A 20,606-nucleotide genomic window follows, 5' to 3' on the forward strand; every position below is an offset into this window, starting at 1 on the left:
ACGGGGGCTCGAGGGGGGAGGTATAGAAACAAACACTGAGACAAACAAAACAAGCTAACTAACAGGACAGAGAGAGGGGATAATGGCGGAAAACAGGAAGTAACAAAGGTGTGAAGATGGACAGAGACGAGGAGGTCGACACAGGGCCCCACACCTCGAGGGGCCCAAAGAGGCTCAGGGACTCCATAAAACTCAAAATCAGCTGATACTGTGGCTCTGCTCAGCACACAACATATTTTATATCTAATCGTACCAGAGACCCGAAGCCGACGGTCCAGAAATGCTCGTTGCGAACCTCCAGCACTCCGTCCAGAGTCGACACCTGATTGGACACAAATGGGAACCATTAGCCAATATGAATCTGTCAAAACTTCCAATAGGACATTTATTGTTTGGCTACATTCAGAACATTTATGATCTTTTTGGCTTCAAGAAAAAAATGTGAAGAATCTGACAAAGAAAGAGATTTTTATTCTTTATGTTTTTATTCTTTCTTGAAATGGAGACTGACAACTTCACTTCAACATGTAACAACATGTATCTGTCTATCACAGGTTTATACTGATGAATATCACAGCTGTGTTTCTGCAGAGCAGCACCGACTCACCTCTCTCAGCAGCTTGTCTAACTGACCAATGATGTGGGAGGGCGTGGTCTGTGGACAGGTGAAAACAGGAAATAATAATTATGCGTTACATTAATGTTGATGTTGTTTTTGTTTATTCTCCTTTCAGAGAATCATCTTGTGTCTGTGGCAGCGTCACACAAACACAACAACAACAACAACAACACCAACAACACAGGTTCGTCTCACCTGCAGCAGCACTTTGCCGCTGTACACGCTCATGGGATACATGGTGCCAAAGGTCATGAGGGCGATGGCGACAGCCGACGCTGTGTCCACTGCATTATAGTTACTGAACACACACACACACACACACACACACACACACACACACACACACACACACACACACACAGGAAGGAGATAAATATGTAAGACAAGGAGTTTAGACAAGATTTTAAATAAACACATAATATATCAATAATTTAATTAATTGGTATTTAAAGATAAAAATCCTCTATAATTAGATAAAACAAGGAACAAGAATAAGTTACAGTGGACTTAAAATGCAGTGAGAAATATAAATGAATAAAAATAAAACCCTGACACAAATAATTATTATTGTTATGACTATAATTGTCTTAATGTGAATTTTAAAACTAGTCCCTGACTACAAACGTCTGGCTCGGTCTGTGGTCGACTGAAGCTGAAACTGTTTATTTTTATCTCCAGCTCTGTTTCAGTCCTGAAGGTTTAACCTTGTTCAGACATGCAGAAATAAAGTGACTGTTATTATTTATCAGCTGTTCTCGAAGCTTTCAATCATAACACATGATCTTCCTCAGCAGCTGGAACTGGAGATCATCACATTCCTCTGAACACTTCTCATCCATGTTGGCTAAGATGCCGATGAAGATAATGCAACATGGTCAAAAGCTCCAGAACAGCTACTAAATGGACCTAATTTTTCTCAGCTGTAAAGACTGAACCCTGATCTTCAGCTTCTAAACGAAAAGGGACAAGAAATGATTTAAACACTTAGTTCCATCACAACTGGGTGGACTTCATCATGGAAGAAGATCATGTGATCTGATCAAAAGCTCAGGAGCCATGAAACAGATTTAACATCGAGACTTTTCTGTCAACTGCTGTTTTCAAGTTTTAGATTTGACTTTTTAACTTTCTGACTTTTGTTTAACAGGAGGAAACTCAGGCTCATCCAGACACTAATTTCATGACTGTATGATATTATTATTTAAATCTGTCGTCCACATATTTTTGTTGTTTTCCAACATTTAAATGAATGTAAATCTGGGATTGTTAGGGAACCTTCGTCAGTTTTATCATCATCATCAATCTTAATGAGACTGAGTCACTGTCTCTGCTCTTTTTCCAGCGCAGCGTCTGACGCTGAGTTCAGGGCAGATAAAGATCAGGACAGTTTAAAGCAGCGAGAGGGAATTTCCAGCTGGGATGGAAACGTGACATCACCGGACCTGGGGAAGCAGCCGTGGGTTAAACGTTGACTGGTGCCGGTGAATTTGGGGATTTACCAGCCGCAGATTAATCCTTACTTGATTTCTATGAGCATGTAGGTGATGCAGAGGGACAGAGCTCCTGCCACGTTGATCAGGACAAACGGGTTCACACGAGGCAGCAGCACACTGCTGAGACCTGGAATGATGCCGCACAAACTGTACACACACACACACACACACACACACACACACACACACACACACACACACACACACACACACACACACACACACACACACACACACACACACACACACACACACACACACACACACACACAAAGAGAACCCAGATTAGTGCTCATGATCACCTCCAGATTTCAGCTTTGAAAAAGGGAAACATTTAATTCAATCACATTAGAATTAAATTAAAATTTCATCATTTGGCTAAAAAATATTTAAAAAATAAGAAACAAATTGTTTTAACCAAACCTAAGAAGTGCAACGTGTTGAACCAAAGACAGAAAACAAGTTCATGTTTAGATGATTAACTATTATTATATATAACTATAATATATAATTATTACAAATCAATCTGAACGTTCCTAATAAACTGAGCAGATGTACAAGTTCTGTTCTACGTTTTTTGAGTCTCTGGGAGAAAGTGCCGGAGGCTCTGGTGTTTGTCTGGTGGTGTTTTGGTTTATTACACTTGTGTTTTTCATTTATCCACAGTGATTTCAGAGTCACATGTTTGGACAAGATTTCTATTATTTCATTTTCTATAAGTGGAACAATCCCACCAACACACACTGTCTACAGAGGACTGAGAGCGTCTCCTCCTCTGAGCCGAAGCTGGTCTCAGTGATGGATCCCTGTGTTTGTGTTTGTCCTGAGGATTAGGCCTTTAACCAGATCACACCATCATAATGGACTTTAGAGCTCAAACTGGAGCTGATGGGATCATTCTTGTTGTGTTTCATGTTATTCTGCTCTGAGGTCTCAGCTCCAACCAAACTCCTCCACTTCTTTGTAGCAGAAAACCAGGAAGTATTGAATACTGAGAGGAGCCATAGATAAATACTTCCTCGTTTTCTGAGTCGACAATGATCATAAAGTTTGGGTTCTGGACTACGGTGGCCCAGACGGGCTAACACAATGCAGAAGCCACAACACAAAAATGCATTGTGTTGAGTCATCTGTTGATTGTACAGAACAAGTATCTTAAAAACTGAAGACAGACATTTTTCATGATTTTCAAACATTCTACAGACAAAATAAACAAACGATTAATTAAGAAAACGATCAGTGGATTGATTGATAAATTGCAGCCCTGTAAATATGTTGTTGTTGCTGTTTGTTACTTTTTTAAAGCCGTTTTAATTCTGTGTACCCACTGGGAACTGTGCCATAGATCACATGATCTAAAAACAGGCTCCTCAGAGGAGACAACGATGATGATCACAGGTCACATGACTCAGAGTGAAGTAGATCATCATAGCTTGTTCTGCAGTACATTTAATTACATCTTGTGTCGTCTCAAGTGTTAAGTATTCTGTACTGTTTTCTTCAACAAAGGTCAAAGGTCAGGTGGTTGCAGAGGGGCACCTGTGGAGCTGGTCTCGGTGTCTTCAGCAGGAAATGATGCATCTGACATGTTTAATGTGACCTGAACACAATGTGATGCAACATGAAGACGTGACGGTGTCATGACGAGGCATCATGTGACGCGCCGTGACGTGACACAGGCGGTTTCACCGACAGCTGCGTGCTCTGACTGAGAAGCAGATTTAATCAGCAGGACTCGGCTGCTGTTAGTTTAATTGAGCGCGGTCAGCGAGGACACACATCAGTAACTCCTCTTTCATCAGCTGAGACAAAACACTAAACACTCAACATCATCACTGAACAAGCTGAGGTCCCTCTGACTGACGCACTGATCAGAACCAGTACAATAATCTGTGATATAGAGAAAGTCACTGAGTTCTATCATGGGAGGTGTAGGGTTTGGTTTCCATGGAGAAGACCCCGACTCGTGACTGAAGTGGAACATACACCAGTGGGGCATGTAAGTGTCAAAACACCAGCACCACTGGCACTTTTTCTGTGAGGGAAAAGAACGATGGTGTTTCCTGATGTGATGATGTGCATCAGTCATGTTTCCCAGCATCAAGCCTCCAGAAAAGAATCAGCTTCAACACATTCGCACAGAATGATGCAACTGTGTGTGAGGCAGTGCAGGCGGCAAGAGGGATATTTAGGTTTTTGCTACTTCAATTTTTTTTAATCCATATCTCTGACAGATTTTTATTTTGCCTTTTACAGAATCCCCACAGTACAACTGCGACTAGTCAGAAAGTTCTGCGTTAAAAAAAGATGTTTTTCACAATCTTCGCTTCCTAATACTAGAGTCGTAATCCGCCTTAAGAACAGGCAGATTTTAGATGTAAATATATGATCATCCTGCTTAAGAGTCAGTGTTTGCAGGAAAAACTGAGCCTTTAACCGACTCATAAAAAAAGATATTTGCATAGCTTCTATATTGGTGTTATTTTTGAAAGAATCAAAGTTTAGTCTCTGATCAGACAAATGAATTTTATTAATCTCATTAATGTTTGCTGTTTTCTATTAGGATGGGTTCATTTTTCAGTTGACACAGAGGCAGCAGTGGTGCAGGAACAGTTTAATTACAGTTTCATGACAATCAAAGAAATTAAGGTTTTATTTCTTAAAGTCCACTAACAGATCTCTGTACATCTGTGTTCAGTCCATAGAATCTTTTGTGGACATTTTTCTGTCAAAATTTTAATTTCTGCCAGACAAGAAACTTCCATCCCCCCGTTCTTAATCCTGCGTACAAAGCCGTGATTGGCTTCGAACAGGGAAACATCAATAAGCACAGAATGTATGACAGAATTATCTATTTTGGATGTTAAAAAAAGATAAAAAATTGAAGTTTCAATGGAAATTTGGTTGAAATTGAAGCTATTGCAACTTTCCTGAATTGCACTTTCTGCATAAATATCAGTAATGAACCAGACCAGCTGACAGCTGGACTTGGTCCCAAACATCCAGCCCTTTCCCCAAAACCCCAAACAGAGCTGACCCCATGTGCTCTCTGGGTAACACGCCGAGCCTGGTGTTCCAGGAACCAATTAACAGTCAATGATTTACTCTCTGGGCAAATCGGCCCCGCGCTCCGTGTCAGATTGAATTTCCAATACGACAAAGGCCGGCGTTGTGAAGCCGCCGCGGTCAACGGCGTGGAGCACCGTCACAAACACGAGGAAGCTATGACGGGTCGTTGCTGCGAGGTACATGTCATTAGATAATGTTTAAAAACTACACAGTGACATGGATGTCAACACGTAATTAACATCTAACATGTCAGTCACATGTTCGCCACGGGCAGGAAATCAAAGATGGAGAAAAGGAGAAGAAGAACGAGGAGGGAGCGTAGAGGAATCATTCATGTGTGTAGATGTTTCCACTTCCTCTTAGTTTGTTCAGCCGAAACAAATAAAATATATAAAATCACCAAGCTCACTTTTAAACTCTTCAGTTTGATATCTGTCTCTTACCGTCTGCAGGTTAAAGCTCCACAGTCTAAAGGTGGATGACCATGTGTTTGTGATTATAAAGCAGGTCTAGGTTCTATATTAATACTGTGAAAGTATCAAAGCCTCAGTCCGCAGAGAAATGCACACAGCCTGTATTCAGACACTGAGCCTTAAAACCAGCCGTCAGGACTTCTGGAACTTTGTGATGTCACAACATTAAATTTTTAAAAGTCTATTGATTTGTGTAATTAAGCACAAATAATTTTCTTAATTTATCTGAACCTGAAAGACAAAGCTGAAACAATAAAACTCAAAACTGTAGATTCAATCTGAGAATTTTGTGACAAAGTGTTTTGGCCATTTTAACTTTCATTTCAAATTAACAGCCCCAAAAAACGGTAGAAAGTCCAACACTGTTACTCAGTTCACTGACTAGAAAAACAGGAGGAGGAACAAAGGAGGAGAGGAAAAGTAAAGATCCAACAAACGCAAGAAAGACAGAGAGAAAGAGAGAGAGACAGAGATAAGACAGTGAGAGAGTTGTTGAGGATGAGATTGGCGATTCTGGCGATCCCATAATCCCCCACTGATGCATTGATATAATTTGACATGTGACCTGATGTGTGTATGTGTGTGTTAATCCAGACACGTTGCAGACAGAGAGCGAGGGATTAAAGCAGAGAGAAAACAAACACTTGATACTGGGCTGTGTTGGCTCCACAGTGAGGAGCAGACTCTAAAGACTCCTCATCGTCATATTCTTAATGTGAAACTGATGCTTTGCTAGATTTAAACATTTCCATTCACTTTATAATGTGTCTCCTTTAGTAACAGCTGTTGGTGTTAAACCTTAAACCTGCTGCTGAGTCGCGTCTGTTTCTGTCTGAACGCTCAGAGCTGATAGTGAACGGTCACCGGCCACCTGACTGAGAGCAGTCGATTCCTGACTCACACAACGTGTGTGTTCCCGCCCAGAGAGAGAAGCTCAGTGTTCATCTGCTGCAGAGCAAACTTCAAACAGAAAGGTTTCATTTTCCTGCCATGCTGTTTATTATTAAAACCTTCCTCCTCACTGCAGCAGAGCTCTCAACAGTTTCTTCCTCTTGTTCATTCAGCTTCACTGCTGCACCTCATGATGGTGAGAAAAACACTGAATTAACGCATCGTTTCCCTGATGCACATGAATACAAGAGGACAGGAAACTTCAGCTACCTTGTTATTTAAGAGAAATAATTTAATATAAGAGTCAAAATATACGACACTGATCTGCAGACGTTACATTTCATTAATCATCATAATCCAAATCTGCTAAATTTCTCTTTCTCAGTCATACACATTTTTTTTTTTTTAAATATCTGTCTCTCTTCTCCCCAATGGCAACTTTCATGCACACACACACCCACACACACCCACACCCACACACACAGACACACACAGACACACAGACACACACACACAGAGCTCAGGCTTCTGGCTGGTGAGGCTGACAGAGCAGCAGGCTTTATATAACCCAGACCCTGCTGAGGTTAAGTGGGGACAGGTCATTACAACACAGACAGTGACACACACACACACACACACGCTCACTCTCACAGACCAATAGTCAAGGAAACACACACTGGAAAATGCACACACATGCACACACATGCAGAGAAGCTTCTGCAAGACACATACACACAAAATGCTTGTATGAAGGCATACAGGGCATCACACACACACACACACACACACACACACACACACACACACACACACACACACACACACACACACACACACACACACACACAGTCAAAGAGTGGAAACTAGGCTGGGACGTCCTGTTCATTTCTGCCCTCTCAGCCAATCACAGCCCAGCCCTGCTGCACAACTCTCCAGGCTGTCTCCCCGAAGTAACCTGCACCTACTGAGCTGCTGACTGTGTGTGTGTGTGTGTGTGTGTGTGTGTGTGTGTGTATGTGTGATACACAGTGGATGTAATATTCATCACAACAGTTGACACCCAGCATCAGTCTGATCTGGAGTCAGCCTATATGTTACCATGACAACATAAAGGAAGAAGAAAACTACGGACTACTACGGAGTGTGTCATTTAATGATTTAATGAAACTCGTTAGAAGAAATGCTATTTGCTGTTATTGTTTGTGTTGTGCAGAACAGTGTAATTAGCTTTACTGTGTATTATTGGCCGTCCTGCTCATTAATGCAACGACCTCATGAGGCAGTAACTCAGAGGATAAACGTGTGCAGAGCTGACGTGTCATCTCCTCACCACACATATCAGAACTGTGAGGGCTGAGACTCCAGTGAGCCAGACTCTAGTGGTCATTAGAGGAACTGCAGCTTTCAGCTCTTCACTGTTGATGCTTCATGTTTTAGTCTGAGGTTGATGCTTGGTTTAGAATGATGGAGCTGCTGGAGGCTGCAACCAGCAATTATTCTTAACAATTAATCTGCAGATTGTTCTCTTGATTAATCATTTAGTCCGTGAAAGGTAGAAAAATAAATACAAGTCGATTTATTTGATTATTATGTCATGTTTGCTAATATTCTGTTGCTCCATTAATCATCTAATAGTTTGTGCTCTGTGTCCCGTGTGTCTGTGGAGGAGTTTAGAACCTGCAGAACAACCTGCCTGAGACAATGTGATGCAGACGATGTTTGATCTACATCAGCACAGACACCAACACGACCGCTGGAGATCAATGTTCCACAGATTATTAAAAATAATCCTGAAAACAACTGAGAAAAAACTGCAGCTGGTTTGGTTCACACACACACACACCTGAGAGGTGAGGTGACCACTGAACTATGGATAAAGTGTAGTTTTACCAAAAGATCTCTGATATCAGGGCTACAGTTACAGTGACCTCTGACCTACAACCCTAGAAACAAAATCATCCAGGGGAGGTGGGGCTGTGTGTGTGTGTGTGTGTGTGTGTGTGTGTTGTCACTGTACTCTAAAGAAAACAACAAGTAAACAGATCTTACAGCTGTTTCTCAGAAGCTCAATCAATGAGCCAATCTGTTTGCCTGCAGCAACACTCAGGCCCCTCTCATGCTGACCGAAGGTAACCTTTGACCTCAGAGGAGGGCCATATGGGCCTTTGCATACACAAACCTGGACACACAGATGTGTCAGCAGTGCCACACAGGATGGGCAGTTTTACCAGCGTCAGGAGTGTGTGTGTGTGTGTGTTGACTCAGTGTAAGTGAATCCTTCCTGCGACTGAGATCTGCTGATGATGGAGAGAAAACGAAAGACGAGAGGTTTTTACCTTCGGCTCAGATCTGCCACATGTTCCTGAAGCCAACTGCTGCTGGCCGCTGGGGAGGGAGAGGGAGAGGGAGGGAGAGAGAGGGAGAGGGAGGGAGAGAGAGAGAGAGAGAGCGAGAGAGCGAGAGAGAGCGAGAGAGAGCGAGAGAGAGAGAGATGCTGTTAATGTACAACATATCTTAGTATTAACACAATTGACACAAAATCTTTCAACAAGACTCGAGGTGTGCGGGAAACAAAGCCACAGTTTCTAACACCGTCATTACTGCAGCTACAGCTTTCAGGAGTCACCGTGAACACAGAGACATCACAGCCACGGGAGACTGAGAACCACACCAAGAGAGAGCAAGAGCTGACCAACACAACCCAGCAGACCTCACACATCATGGTCCTCCTCAGGGATCAGGTTCAGGTCTGCAGGTGGAGGCAGGCAGCTCTTTCACCATTAACACCCAAATAAATCAGAGCATATATATGAACACAGGCACAGATGTCATGTAAAAAGGAGACAGACGCGTTGCATTCAAAACTTTTCACAACCACTGTAGTAACTTCACCAGATTTCAGCTTGAGTTGGTATCATTTGAGGGAGGTTTGATGATTATCATGGTTTCCTGTGACTGTGGCCTGACAGTGTGATGCTGTGTTCACTGCTTCACCCCATCTGTGTGTTTCTATGCACTGAAGGAACCAGGCTTCCGTCGGCTTTCTGCAGCCATCTGATTTCATTAATGCTGAATGAGAAACACGGTGTGTAATCATGGCTGAGGATTGGGGAACATTTATTTAGTCATGCATCTTTTATTCACACGTCACAGTCTCATTCTTAAAGCCTGTCATTAGTTTGGGTTGTGAGACATTTTAGAGGCAGTTTAACGACTGGCAACTTCTTCTCTCAGAAAAACACATTCGAAACTATTAAGATTCAGGCTGCAACTATCAATTATCTTTTATATTAAATATCATTAAAAAATTTATATTAAACATTATTGTATGAAATGACAGAAATGGTGAGAAACACGTGTCACATTTCCCAGAGCCTGAGGCAACATCTTCAAATCAACAGCTAACAACCCAAAACCCTTCAACACAATTTCACAGTGATAAACTAAAGAGAGAAAAACAACAACATCTTTCATTATCAGGTGCTGGAAGAAGAAAATGTTTGGCAGGACTGTCATTGCTGCTGATTATTATTCTTTCAATCAATTTATTGATTAATCAGCCGACTGTTCCAGCTCTGGTAAAGCTGACTTCCTCTGATGAAGGTCTCCTCTGGAGGATAGTCTGACATGAACTGAGAGCTCTGAGGTTTCAGATGGAGACAGGAACAGAAAACATCGTTCTAGTTCAATGCTGCATTAAATATTAAGACGCGCAGCTGTTTGATTTTACAGCTGACTCCATCAACTCCGTCCGATCCGTTTAAACTAACTTTGTGCAGGTACCATGTTCTCTCAGCTCTTATTTCTGATTAAACTCAACAGCTGAGACAAACAGGAAGCAGTCACCCTCTCTGTCATGATGAGGGACAAAAATACATTTTTTTCATGGGTGGTGGGGGGTGGGGGGTACGGATCGCCCACTCGTCTTTAAAAAAAGATAAGCGCTCTCGCTTGGCTGCGCCGCCCCACCTTTAATGTTCGACGACACTGTGAAGCCCGAAGGCTCTGCATCGGGTCAAAGGCCCTTCACATCTCATCCTGCTCAGACCTGAGCCTGTGTGTGTGTGTGTGTGTGTGTGTGTGTCTGTGTGAGAGTGTGTGTGTGTGTGTGTGTGTGTGTGTGTGTGTGTGTGAGTGTGTGTCTGTGTGAGAGTGTCTGTGTGTGCGTGTGTGTGTGTGAGAATGTGTGTGTGTGTGTGTGTGTGTGTGTGAGGGACAGAGTGTGTGTGTTTTGTTTGTTTTGCTAGCAGGGTGAGTCAGTCTAAACAAACATTTTAATGGAGTGACTTATTTATGATCTGTGTGTACGAGGAGGGCGTACAATGTTTGTGAGCGTAAGTACAAGTATCTGTGTGTGTGTATGAGTGCATGTCTATCTGAGTGTGTGTGTGTGTGTTGGCATGTCTCTCTGCCCGCCTGGCCCCCTGGCACACTACATTACCACTGTCTGGAACATGGTTGCATAATGCACTTTTAGTCTCGCTCCATCAGAGTGTGTGTGTGTGTGTGTGTGTGTGTGTAATGAGTGAGAGATATTGTGTGTTTTTGCAAAGTTAAGTGCCTGTGTGTGTTTGCGTGTGTGTAGTTTCACCCCCCTCCCATCCCAAAATGTCAGATGTTAAGTGATGTTGAGACTGCGCCGAACGAAAGAGCAGACAGCTGACACACACACACACACACACACACACAGATACAGACACACACACACTGACCTCATTCACCAGTAGACTGTTCATACAGATAGTGAGTCAGCCTGAGAGGAGACGAGAGGAGAGGAGAGGAGAGGAGAGGAGAGGAGAGGAGAGGAACTGGGGCGAGGAGAGGAGATGAAGTGAGGAAAAGAGAGGAAGCAAGGAGGAGAGGAGAGGAAGTGAGGTGAGGAGAGGAGAGGAGAGGAGAGGAGTAAGGATGTATCAGTGGATGGAGGTGTATTATACTCCTTTTTTTAACTCTCAACCTTTTACTTTTCTCTTCTTTTTCCTCCTTCTCCACAGTAACCTTCCTCTTCCTGTCTCCTCTTCCTGTCTCCTCTTCCTGTCTCCTCTTCCTCCTTCACTCCCGACTGACTGAAGTGAAAATCTGTTTACACTGTGTTTGCGTTTTGACACTGATTTGTTTGTGCACATTATTCCACTGCACACAGGTACAACCCAGTGTATATTACCGTGTGTGTGTGTCTGTGTGTGTTGTTGTGTGTGTGTGTGTTGTTGTGTGTTGTTGTGTGTGTGTGTGTGTGTGTGTTCTAGTCTGTCTGTGTTAGCAGTAGACTGAGTCTCAGTGAGGTTAATATGTCCTGGGGTCGACACTGGCCTGGCCTCTATGCATGCATCTGTGTGTGCAGCTCTGAGGTTGTGTGTGTGTGTGTGAGAGTGTGTATGTGTGTGTGTGTGTATGTTTGTATGTAGCTGTGACCTATAACTTGTGTGTCTCCAATGTCTTACACATGAATGCTGTGTGTCTTAGTGTTTGCATATAAAGACAGCACAGAGTGTGAGTCTTGGACTGGTCTTTATCTCTCTGATGTGAACAGTGTGTGAACTGTGTGTTTGTGGTCTGGTTATTGTTGTATATTTGTGAGGACACAGCGGGTGAGAAACTGTGATGAACCCGGCTGGAACACACTCAAACAGATGTATTATAATTAATCCTTGTGCACTTGTTCAGTGTTTTTAACTTCAACAGTAACCAAGAAATAAACAACAACTGTGTCCCAGCAGGTTCATCACTTTTCAGTGTCCCCTGGAAACACTTCCTGTTGTGTGGTGAGTTTGTGTATTTGGTTTTGTTGTGAGTATTTGCAGCACATGTGCACATGTACATTTTCTGGATTTGTTTGTGTTGTGTTGATTTCCATGTGTTTCTTTAAGCTGCTGTGTGTTGAGCTCTCAGGGCCACCGTAGATGTAGGTCACCAACCTTTTTGAGATTTTCAAGTTGAAAAGGTTTGGAACCACAACTACACAACAGTTTGACAAACATCCATCTCATATCTGCTGCCATATGTTTGCATCATGTCTTTTTTGAAGCAGCATTGCATGTCCCAAACATAATCTTTGGAAAACAATTTGGAAAAACACAAATTGTCGTATTTTAAGACCAAACAACTGAGTTTGGTTTTATAACTTAGTGATTTTGCAATTAGGAAGGGACTAACCTCTGATCCCACTGCTGCCATTTGTGATTTATCCACTAACAGAACAGTGAGCCAGCATTTAATTTTACTTCAATAATCCCCCAAAATATAACAAAAGCCAAATTGTCCCCGTTCCCCAGTGTGGGTGGGGATTAACAAACCTCCGCCATCCAGAGGAGAAACCCAAAAGACACAGAAATCACTAAATCCAAGCTGCCTCTTAAAAAAACAAATCAGGTACGATGGTGTTTCTGTCTGAAGCTGCGTGCATTGTCACCACTCCAGTCAGAAACACCAGTGGGAGGAACTGGTCGGACTGGGAGGGATGTGACTGTACCTTCTGAGACGTAGGCGAACGGTTTGTTCCTCACAGAAAGCAAAGTCAACAGGTTGAAGAAGAGAGCGACGAACGTCCCGACCAACAGGCGACCGCTGCAGAGAGAGAGCGAATACTTTACACACATGTTAACAGGACTGTGTCCTAATCAGTTGATGAGCATGTGAATCAAACCTAATGTGAACATGTGACCTGTGAGAGCAGTGCATTGTGGGACAGGTTCAGAGGACACATAACGAACCAGATGATGTAAAACAGTTTTTATAAAAAATGACATTTATCTGCAACAAGAAACTCATCCTTCAGTCTGTGAACCACAAAAACATCGTGAGGTTGGTAAAGGTGGAACGGATTTAGAATTAAGTGACCACTGAGCACAGAGACCAGGCTCCTGAGACTGTGAGTGGATCACAGCAGTACTGCGGGGTGGGGGGTGGGGGGGGGCATGGAAGACTGAGCGGGGGTCACAGACTCCTGGACTCCTCTCTGAATATCTTCCATGTCAGTGAGATCATTTGTTGTTTGAGCAGCTGTTTGGTTCTTCGTCACATCTGCTGTTTAAAACAATAAGTGAAGATCCTGATCACGAAGGGTTTTACTATATAGAATAAAATATTCCTCTATAATCTGTGAGGGTGCCAGGCTGGAGACCCTGGGGGGCTGTCCCACAGGTGGTGGGAGTGGTCTGCCTTGTTTCAACCATGACACCTTTAACTCCAGCACCGCCTCCCCGTTACTGTTGACTGGGTATTATTTTGTGTATGCTCCTATCTTTGAGACAGAAGCCAGAAACAGTTGAAGGAGGCAGGCGCTGAACCTACGAAGGCAAATCCAGGTCACAGTTTTGTGCAGAAAACAAACCAAATGTGGAAAACTGCACTGATTAAAACTGAAGTGATAGTTTCGTCAGACGCACTCCAGACGGCCGATCAAAGACGTGTCTGAAACGTTCCACGTCTCTGCTGCGTCTCCGATGTGAGCTGGACGTGTTTCTGCCTCTGCAGCCTGATTATTTCATCACTGTTGTTCATGTTACTAAACTGTGTCTCTTTCTCTTTCACATGATGAACAATGTACTAAAGACACCTCATCCATGATCTAAATTTGCAGTTAAAGGGTACTTTTCCATTTACTTCCTGTAAAAGTTAAAGCTCCATGTTTTATCTTCTCCTGTGTTTTATCTGAAGTGTTGATCTCCATCAGAAGATATATTTGTGGTTTTAAGAACCAAAAACCATCTCAGTGTAGTTTTACATCTCCTCTCTTAGAGCGACGACTGTCTGAGTTTATATTCCAGACAAACTCAACAGGCTGAACGACTTGAACATGGCTTTCTGACATACATTCAATAATTATATTTTAGAAATATTTTTTTTATTTCTAATTTGTTTAGACAAATTTGTCATTTTTAGGTAAAATTGTTTCAGGACATGAAGCATCTGTCATCCGTCTTATCCATCTCTCCTAAATAAAACTAGCAGACAGATAATACAGATCTCTGCTCGCAAGCACAAAAAGCACACACACACACACACACACACACACACACACACACACACACACACACACACACACACACACACACACACACACACACACACACAGACACAATACTGTACTCTTCAATACACTAATCACACGGGACAATCCTTTTAAGAGCCTACAAATTGGTCCAAACAATCAGCAGGAGGCGAAGGGCTGCCCGATGGTGAGCCACAATAACTGGATGATAACCCCCCCCTTAAAGAACAGATTAAAGAGAGAGAGAATGTGTGTGTCTGTGTCTCTACCCAGCAGACACCTTTCCCTCCGGTTAGCAGCAGCCATCCAATCACATTCATTCACATAAGAAGAGAGAGAGAGAAAGGGGGAGAGGAGAGAAATTGGGTGGGGGTGTGGGGTGGGGTGGGGCGGGGGGGTAATCTCGTCACAGGAGACAGGTTTAAGTCTCGCTGTGTTTTAGGTTATAAAAGCCACCGCTAATCTGTTTTATAATGGAGAGAGAGGAAGACAGAGAGGGAGCGTAAACTGTTCGTCCATCACAGGTGATGACTGTCTGCGGCTCAGAGGTCACGGCTTGTTGTGAACGCTGAGCACTGATGGTCAACAGGAAGTAGTTCCAGCCACTGTCATTCAACAGGAAATACTTTCAGTCACTGCAGTGACTGTCGCTGTGTGGACCCTCGTGCACACAAAATGTTTTTTGAACTTTTTGGTAAAAAAAACAAAACAAACATCTGCAAACATCTGTGTGTCTTCAATAAACCACAGTTTGTTTCTGAGGGTCAGAAATATTAGTTTGTTCAGGGACAGAGCTGCTGTCGCCCTGAGGCCACTGTGTTTAATTAACTCTGCTGGTGTGGACACATATATACACCCTGTCAGAGCGTGAACAGTGAACACAACACTGTCACAGTCACTGACACCCCGTCTGTCTCTCTGTCTGTCTGTAACTTACTAAATATATGTCTGTCTGTCTGTATCTGTCTGTATCTGTCTGTGTCTGTATCTGTATCTGTCTGTCTACCTGTCTGTATCTGTCTGTATCTGTCTGTATCTGTCTGTGTCTGTATCTGTATCTGTCTGTCTACCTGTCTGTCTCTGTCTGTAACTTACTAACTGTATGTCTGTCTGTCTGTCTGTCTGTCTGCCTGTCTGCCTGTCTGCATATCTGTCTATCTGTAACTAACTCTCTGTCTGTCTGCCTGTATCTGTCTGTCTATCTGTCTGTCTGTAACTAACTGTCTGTCTGTCTGTCTCAGTTGTTTCGGATGTTCTGTTCCGACAACAGCTGGCACTGTGTGTGTGTTTTTACACAGGGAGACACAGGAGTGTATCATGTTGTGTTTATCTTTGAGTGTGATGAGGTGTGTGTGTGTGTGTGGGTGTGTGTGTGTGGAGGGGTAATACTTACGTATGGACCTCAGGCTGCTCCATGAAGCGCTCAACACTAACAAAACAGAAACAAACACAGTCAGAGTGGTCCCACCTGGCCAGAGTTGTTGACTGTGTGTGTTTGTGTGTGAGTGAGCTGGAGAGACAGTGATCGAGACAAATGAAATGAATGAAAAGAGACAAGGAGCGAACAAACAGAGAGAAAACAGGAAACATATCAGCACGCATGCACGCACGCACGCACGCATGCACGCGCGCGCGCGCACACACACACACACACACGCTCTGTCTTCTGTGCTGCTGCCCTACTGTGCCATTCATGACATTCACTGTATTGTACAGGCTGGCAACCTCACTCGTGTGTGTGTGTGTGTGTGTGTGTGTGTGTGTGTGTGTGTGTGTGTGTGTGCGCGCACTGTCTCACTCACGCAGGGAAATGGCAAAACAAAGACAGCAGCTCAGAGGGGGAGAAATGTTCACTTTTATACGATGCCTTCAGGGTCTCTGCTGCTTCACCAAGGAAAACTTATTTAACATCGTCGTCATGGTAACAACAACCAAGTGAAATATGAAGTGAAACAGAAGGAAAGTTCAGGCCTAATTATTTACTACACCAATTAACTGATATTTGTAAGTGCTTCATAATAATATCAGAGCTGTAACAACGAGTCGATTCAGCGACAGAGAATGAAAACTACTCTGATAATCTGTGAATCAAAGATATTTAATGAAGTAAAACTGAGAGTCACTGGTTTCTGTTCTGGATCCAAATGTGAGGACTTAGTAACTTTGTGCCTGGTTTTCTTCATCTTCTACAATTATGAAATAATTATCTTTGTTTTGGACTTTTGATTGAGCTGAACAAAACACATGAAACATCACCATCACCATCACTATTTCCTCACATTATGGTTGATTGATTAATCGAGGAAATGATCAGCAGATTACTCAAGAATGGGAATAATCATGAATGCAGCCTGAAATAATATAATTACTACTTACCATTGTTAAAAACAATCACTAACGTGTCCATTAGAGCATGGAGGAATAATATATGATGTCATATCAAAATTATAGCCAACCACGTTTGAACAGAATTTAATTCCACTTCAGGCAACCAACAATAAAGTGGAGTGAAAAATTAAATGTTTCAATACTGATAAATGATCAATGAGGTGAAGGAGAACAACAGTCACTAAGAGTCTCTTCTCAGTTGTGTTTTTAATCCTCCTCCATGTTTTTAAGTGTTTCCAGTCACTTTGTTCTAGTCAGTTTAAACAGGTGGTCAAGTGCTACCAGTGTCCCGAGCATCTGTACTGTTGCTATGGTTACATGCAGGTTAACACAACTTGAGCTATGATTTATAAAAGAGGTTAAAATGTTGACCTGAAGACACCTGTTAACCAATCAGAGACCAGTTTTTCTGCTGCAGTGGAACGAAGCAGAATAAACAGATTAAGAGTCACTGACGACTAAACATACACACACATGCATGCACGCGCACACACACACACACACACACGTGTCTGTGCATCAAAGTGTTAGCAGGCAGTGTGCCAACTGCTTGACCTGCACGTGTGTGTGTGTGTGTGTGTGTGTGTGTATGTGTGTGTGTGTGTTGTTATTCTGGTTAATTCACCCCTCCCTTCACTGAGAACTGACCGCAAGACAACCCCACACAGGGCGCCTCGAGGTGTGTGTGTGTCACAATGACAGATACAGCCAGGCGGTGACATTCCCTCCGCCCTAAAAAAATTCAACCCCTAACACACACACACACACACACACACACACACACACACACACACACACACACACACACACACACACACACACACACACACACAAATGCAATTTGTTTGGCTAAAAATTGTGTCGTTCCTTGTGTGCGTTATCAAACAAGATCTTGGTGTTTTTACACATGAAGTTAACATCACAATCAACGACATATTTAAAAGTGTGTTCACGTGTTAATTTTTAGAGTCTGATGGGTCCAAAACTTTTTTTCTTTGTTTTTTTTATGTCATGTCATAAATATAATAATGTAATAAATAAAAACGTCTGTGCAGAAGGGACTGAAACATCCTGCGGTCCAATTATTGCATTTTCTAAATAGTCTGATGATAAAGCTGACAGAGCTGAGACTGGAGGAAAACATGCACCCTGTGTGGAGCGGAGCAGAAAAACAAAGACTAAAAACAAAGACACAATTGGAAATATTTTGTGTATTGCTTTGGAAATATTAACTCTGTTGTTGTGCTGAGTCACGCTAAGGAAATAATTGAAATTTTAATGGAGAGAGACAAAGTGAGTGAGACAAAGACAGAGACATAGAGAACAACAAAGAGAGAGACAGGGGATCTTAATGTGGCTCTAAATACTGACTGTGGTTATCAAAATAATCCCACTGTGATTAATTCATTACTCATAGTTTGTCCTTCGTTGTATCATTTTAAGGCCAACATCACTGATTCGTGTGTGTGCGTGCGTGCGTGCGTGCCTCTGTGTGTGTGTGTGTGTGTGTGTGTGTGTGTGTGTGTGTGTGTGTGTGTGTGTTCTAGGGGGATGTACACACCTCTCCTTCAGGATGAACAAGGCTCCCAGTTGGACGAGAACAGTGGAGGCGAAAACTGCCAAAACCTCCAGTCTTTCGAACCTGGAGAGAAAGAAACACACAGTCACATCAACAACAACCCTGCAGCTCTTCATCCTCCACACACCGGTCCACTCATCCAAAGACCCACACGACCTCAGTCCAGGGTCACCAGGACCGCCACCAAGAGGGCCGAGACTCTGGAGATCGATCATTTGAGGGTTGTAACGATATTTAAATGTCATTTGTCTGGCCTTTACAAGTTAGCTAGCTAATTGCTAATTTGCACATTAGCAGGCTCACTATTGGGCTTCATAGTTCACTGATTAGCTTGAGGGAACTTGTATGTTCATTTGCATTTTCAATTGTCAACATTTGATCAGATCGGCAACCAGCACAAGTCCAGAGAGTGAAAGTGGATGATAACGTCTCCTCTCACTGCTGCTCATCGACCTCTGGCACTAAAACAACACATTTCAATCCAAACTGTAGAAACAACTCATCCCATCAAAAAAAAAAAACAAAAAACCCCTTTATTTGTTAAGACTTTAATGCTCATACACAGGAACATATCCTGATACAACCTCTGCACTGACCACTGCACTAACTTAACTCTGCCCCACAGACATGATTATGACAGTGTGGTCAACAAGAAGAAGCTGCTGAAGCTCAGTGGAAGCTCAGCGCTGTATCTCATAAAGCAGGTCTAGGTTCTACATTAATACTGTGAAAGTATCAAAGCCTCAGTCCACAGAGAAATGCACACAGCCTGTATTCAGAAACTGAGCCTTAATCAGAGGCTCTGATTCTCTCTTCTGATTGGCTGAGTGACCTGTTGTTACTAGAGCTCCAGAGAGAAGCCTGAGAGAGGAGATGACCATTACTTCAGTGGGTTTATACTCAGATGTTCCAGAGACCAGATACAGCTGCAGAAAATGTTGACATTCATACTGATCAAACAAATCTATATTTCTTTTTTGGGCTGCAGATAATATCTATTAATCTGAATACTACTGGTATTAGTGACTATTTTCCTGATTAATTGATTAGATTAATAAAAAACATCAGACACCAGTAAAAAAAATGCCTGTGAATGCCAGTTGGGCCATTTCTAGAGCCCAAGGGAAAGATGTTCAGTTTACTATTATGTTCAGTTTACTATTATGTGATTTCTGCTTGACAGATCATTTATCAATTACCAAAACAGCTGACAAGTCATTTTATGTCATCTATAAAAATGAATTTCCAAGTTTAGTTACATAAACTTGAGAATTGTGAGCGATGACTGTTTAAAACACAGGTGGACGACACTAACAGAAAGCCAGCGCTGGGCCGAGCTTGCAACTGTTGCTGACTCCCTGACCTCATCATAAAGTCACGGGGTCGATCCTGCTGCAATCTGTCCAGGATGAGCAGCATCATCTCAGCGAGCGGTCGGTGGGTAGAGTTGTTAAACCTGACTGTTAGGGATCTGATGGTGGACTCAGAGCTCCTGTCCAAGCTGAGTGACGTGCAACATGGATTAATGCAACAGAGATATGACCACATCCATGCAGAGGGTTAAGAAGGTGACGTGAGGACATTTATACTGAGATAACAGATATAAAAACAGCGAGGCTGCAAATTTAATCACAGTTCCACGTTGACATTGTCCGTTTCTCTGTTCTCCCTGTGTCTTGAAGTGTGTGGGTGAGAAAGACTACAAGTGAGATCATGTGTGCACCTGATGAGCCGATGAACAGACACCTACAGGTTAATAGGTGGTCTGTGTTTACTGGGAATGTAAGATGAACACACACACACACACACACACACACACACACTCTTAGTGCCCACTCTTTGGCCTGATCCCCTCCATGCTGCTGGGTCAGAGGTCACACGCTGACCCAACAGCCTGTGGTTAATCTATGAGGGCGCCACATAGAAAACTTGCTGTCTGCTGGATTCATATGAGGATTCACATCATCGTCATCATCATCTTCTTCATCTGTTCTGTGAAGCTGAATCTTTGCCTTTATTAGATTATTTTCAGCAGAAAATGTGCTTAAATAAATGCACAGGTAGATTCCTGTCAGACGCAGCACCTGTAGAAATGTGTGTACAA

At 42.8% G+C, this 20,606-nt stretch overlaps 1 protein-coding gene across 1 annotated transcript in view; it reads right to left on the reverse strand.

Annotated features, from left to right (window-relative positions):
- Positions 1 to 20,606, reverse strand: part of slc30a6 (solute carrier family 30 member 6) — a 53,266-nt gene that overhangs the window by 5,008 nt on the left and 27,652 nt on the right. Inside the window, exons 7-14 of the mRNA XM_071479826.1 lie at positions 18,485 to 18,565; positions 15,929 to 15,964; positions 13,015 to 13,109; positions 8,882 to 8,930; positions 2,140 to 2,259; positions 815 to 917; positions 608 to 655; positions 254 to 322 (exon numbers count right to left, since the gene is read on the reverse strand). Of these exons, the coding sequence (XP_071335927.1) occupies positions 254 to 322; positions 608 to 655; positions 815 to 917; positions 2,140 to 2,259; positions 8,882 to 8,930; positions 13,015 to 13,109; positions 15,929 to 15,964; positions 18,485 to 18,565 (601 nt within the window). The remainder of the gene's footprint in view (positions 1 to 253; positions 323 to 607; positions 656 to 814; positions 918 to 2,139; positions 2,260 to 8,881; positions 8,931 to 13,014; positions 13,110 to 15,928; positions 15,965 to 18,484; positions 18,566 to 20,606) is intronic.

The sequence above is a fragment of the Trachinotus anak genome, unplaced genomic scaffold, assembly GCF_046630095.1.
Source record: "Trachinotus anak isolate AG129_WGS33_773 ecotype Australia unplaced genomic scaffold, CSIRO_AGI_Tana_v1 ptg000007l, whole genome shotgun sequence".
NCBI classification, from domain to species: Eukaryota; Metazoa; Chordata; class Actinopteri; order Carangiformes; family Carangidae; genus Trachinotus; species Trachinotus anak.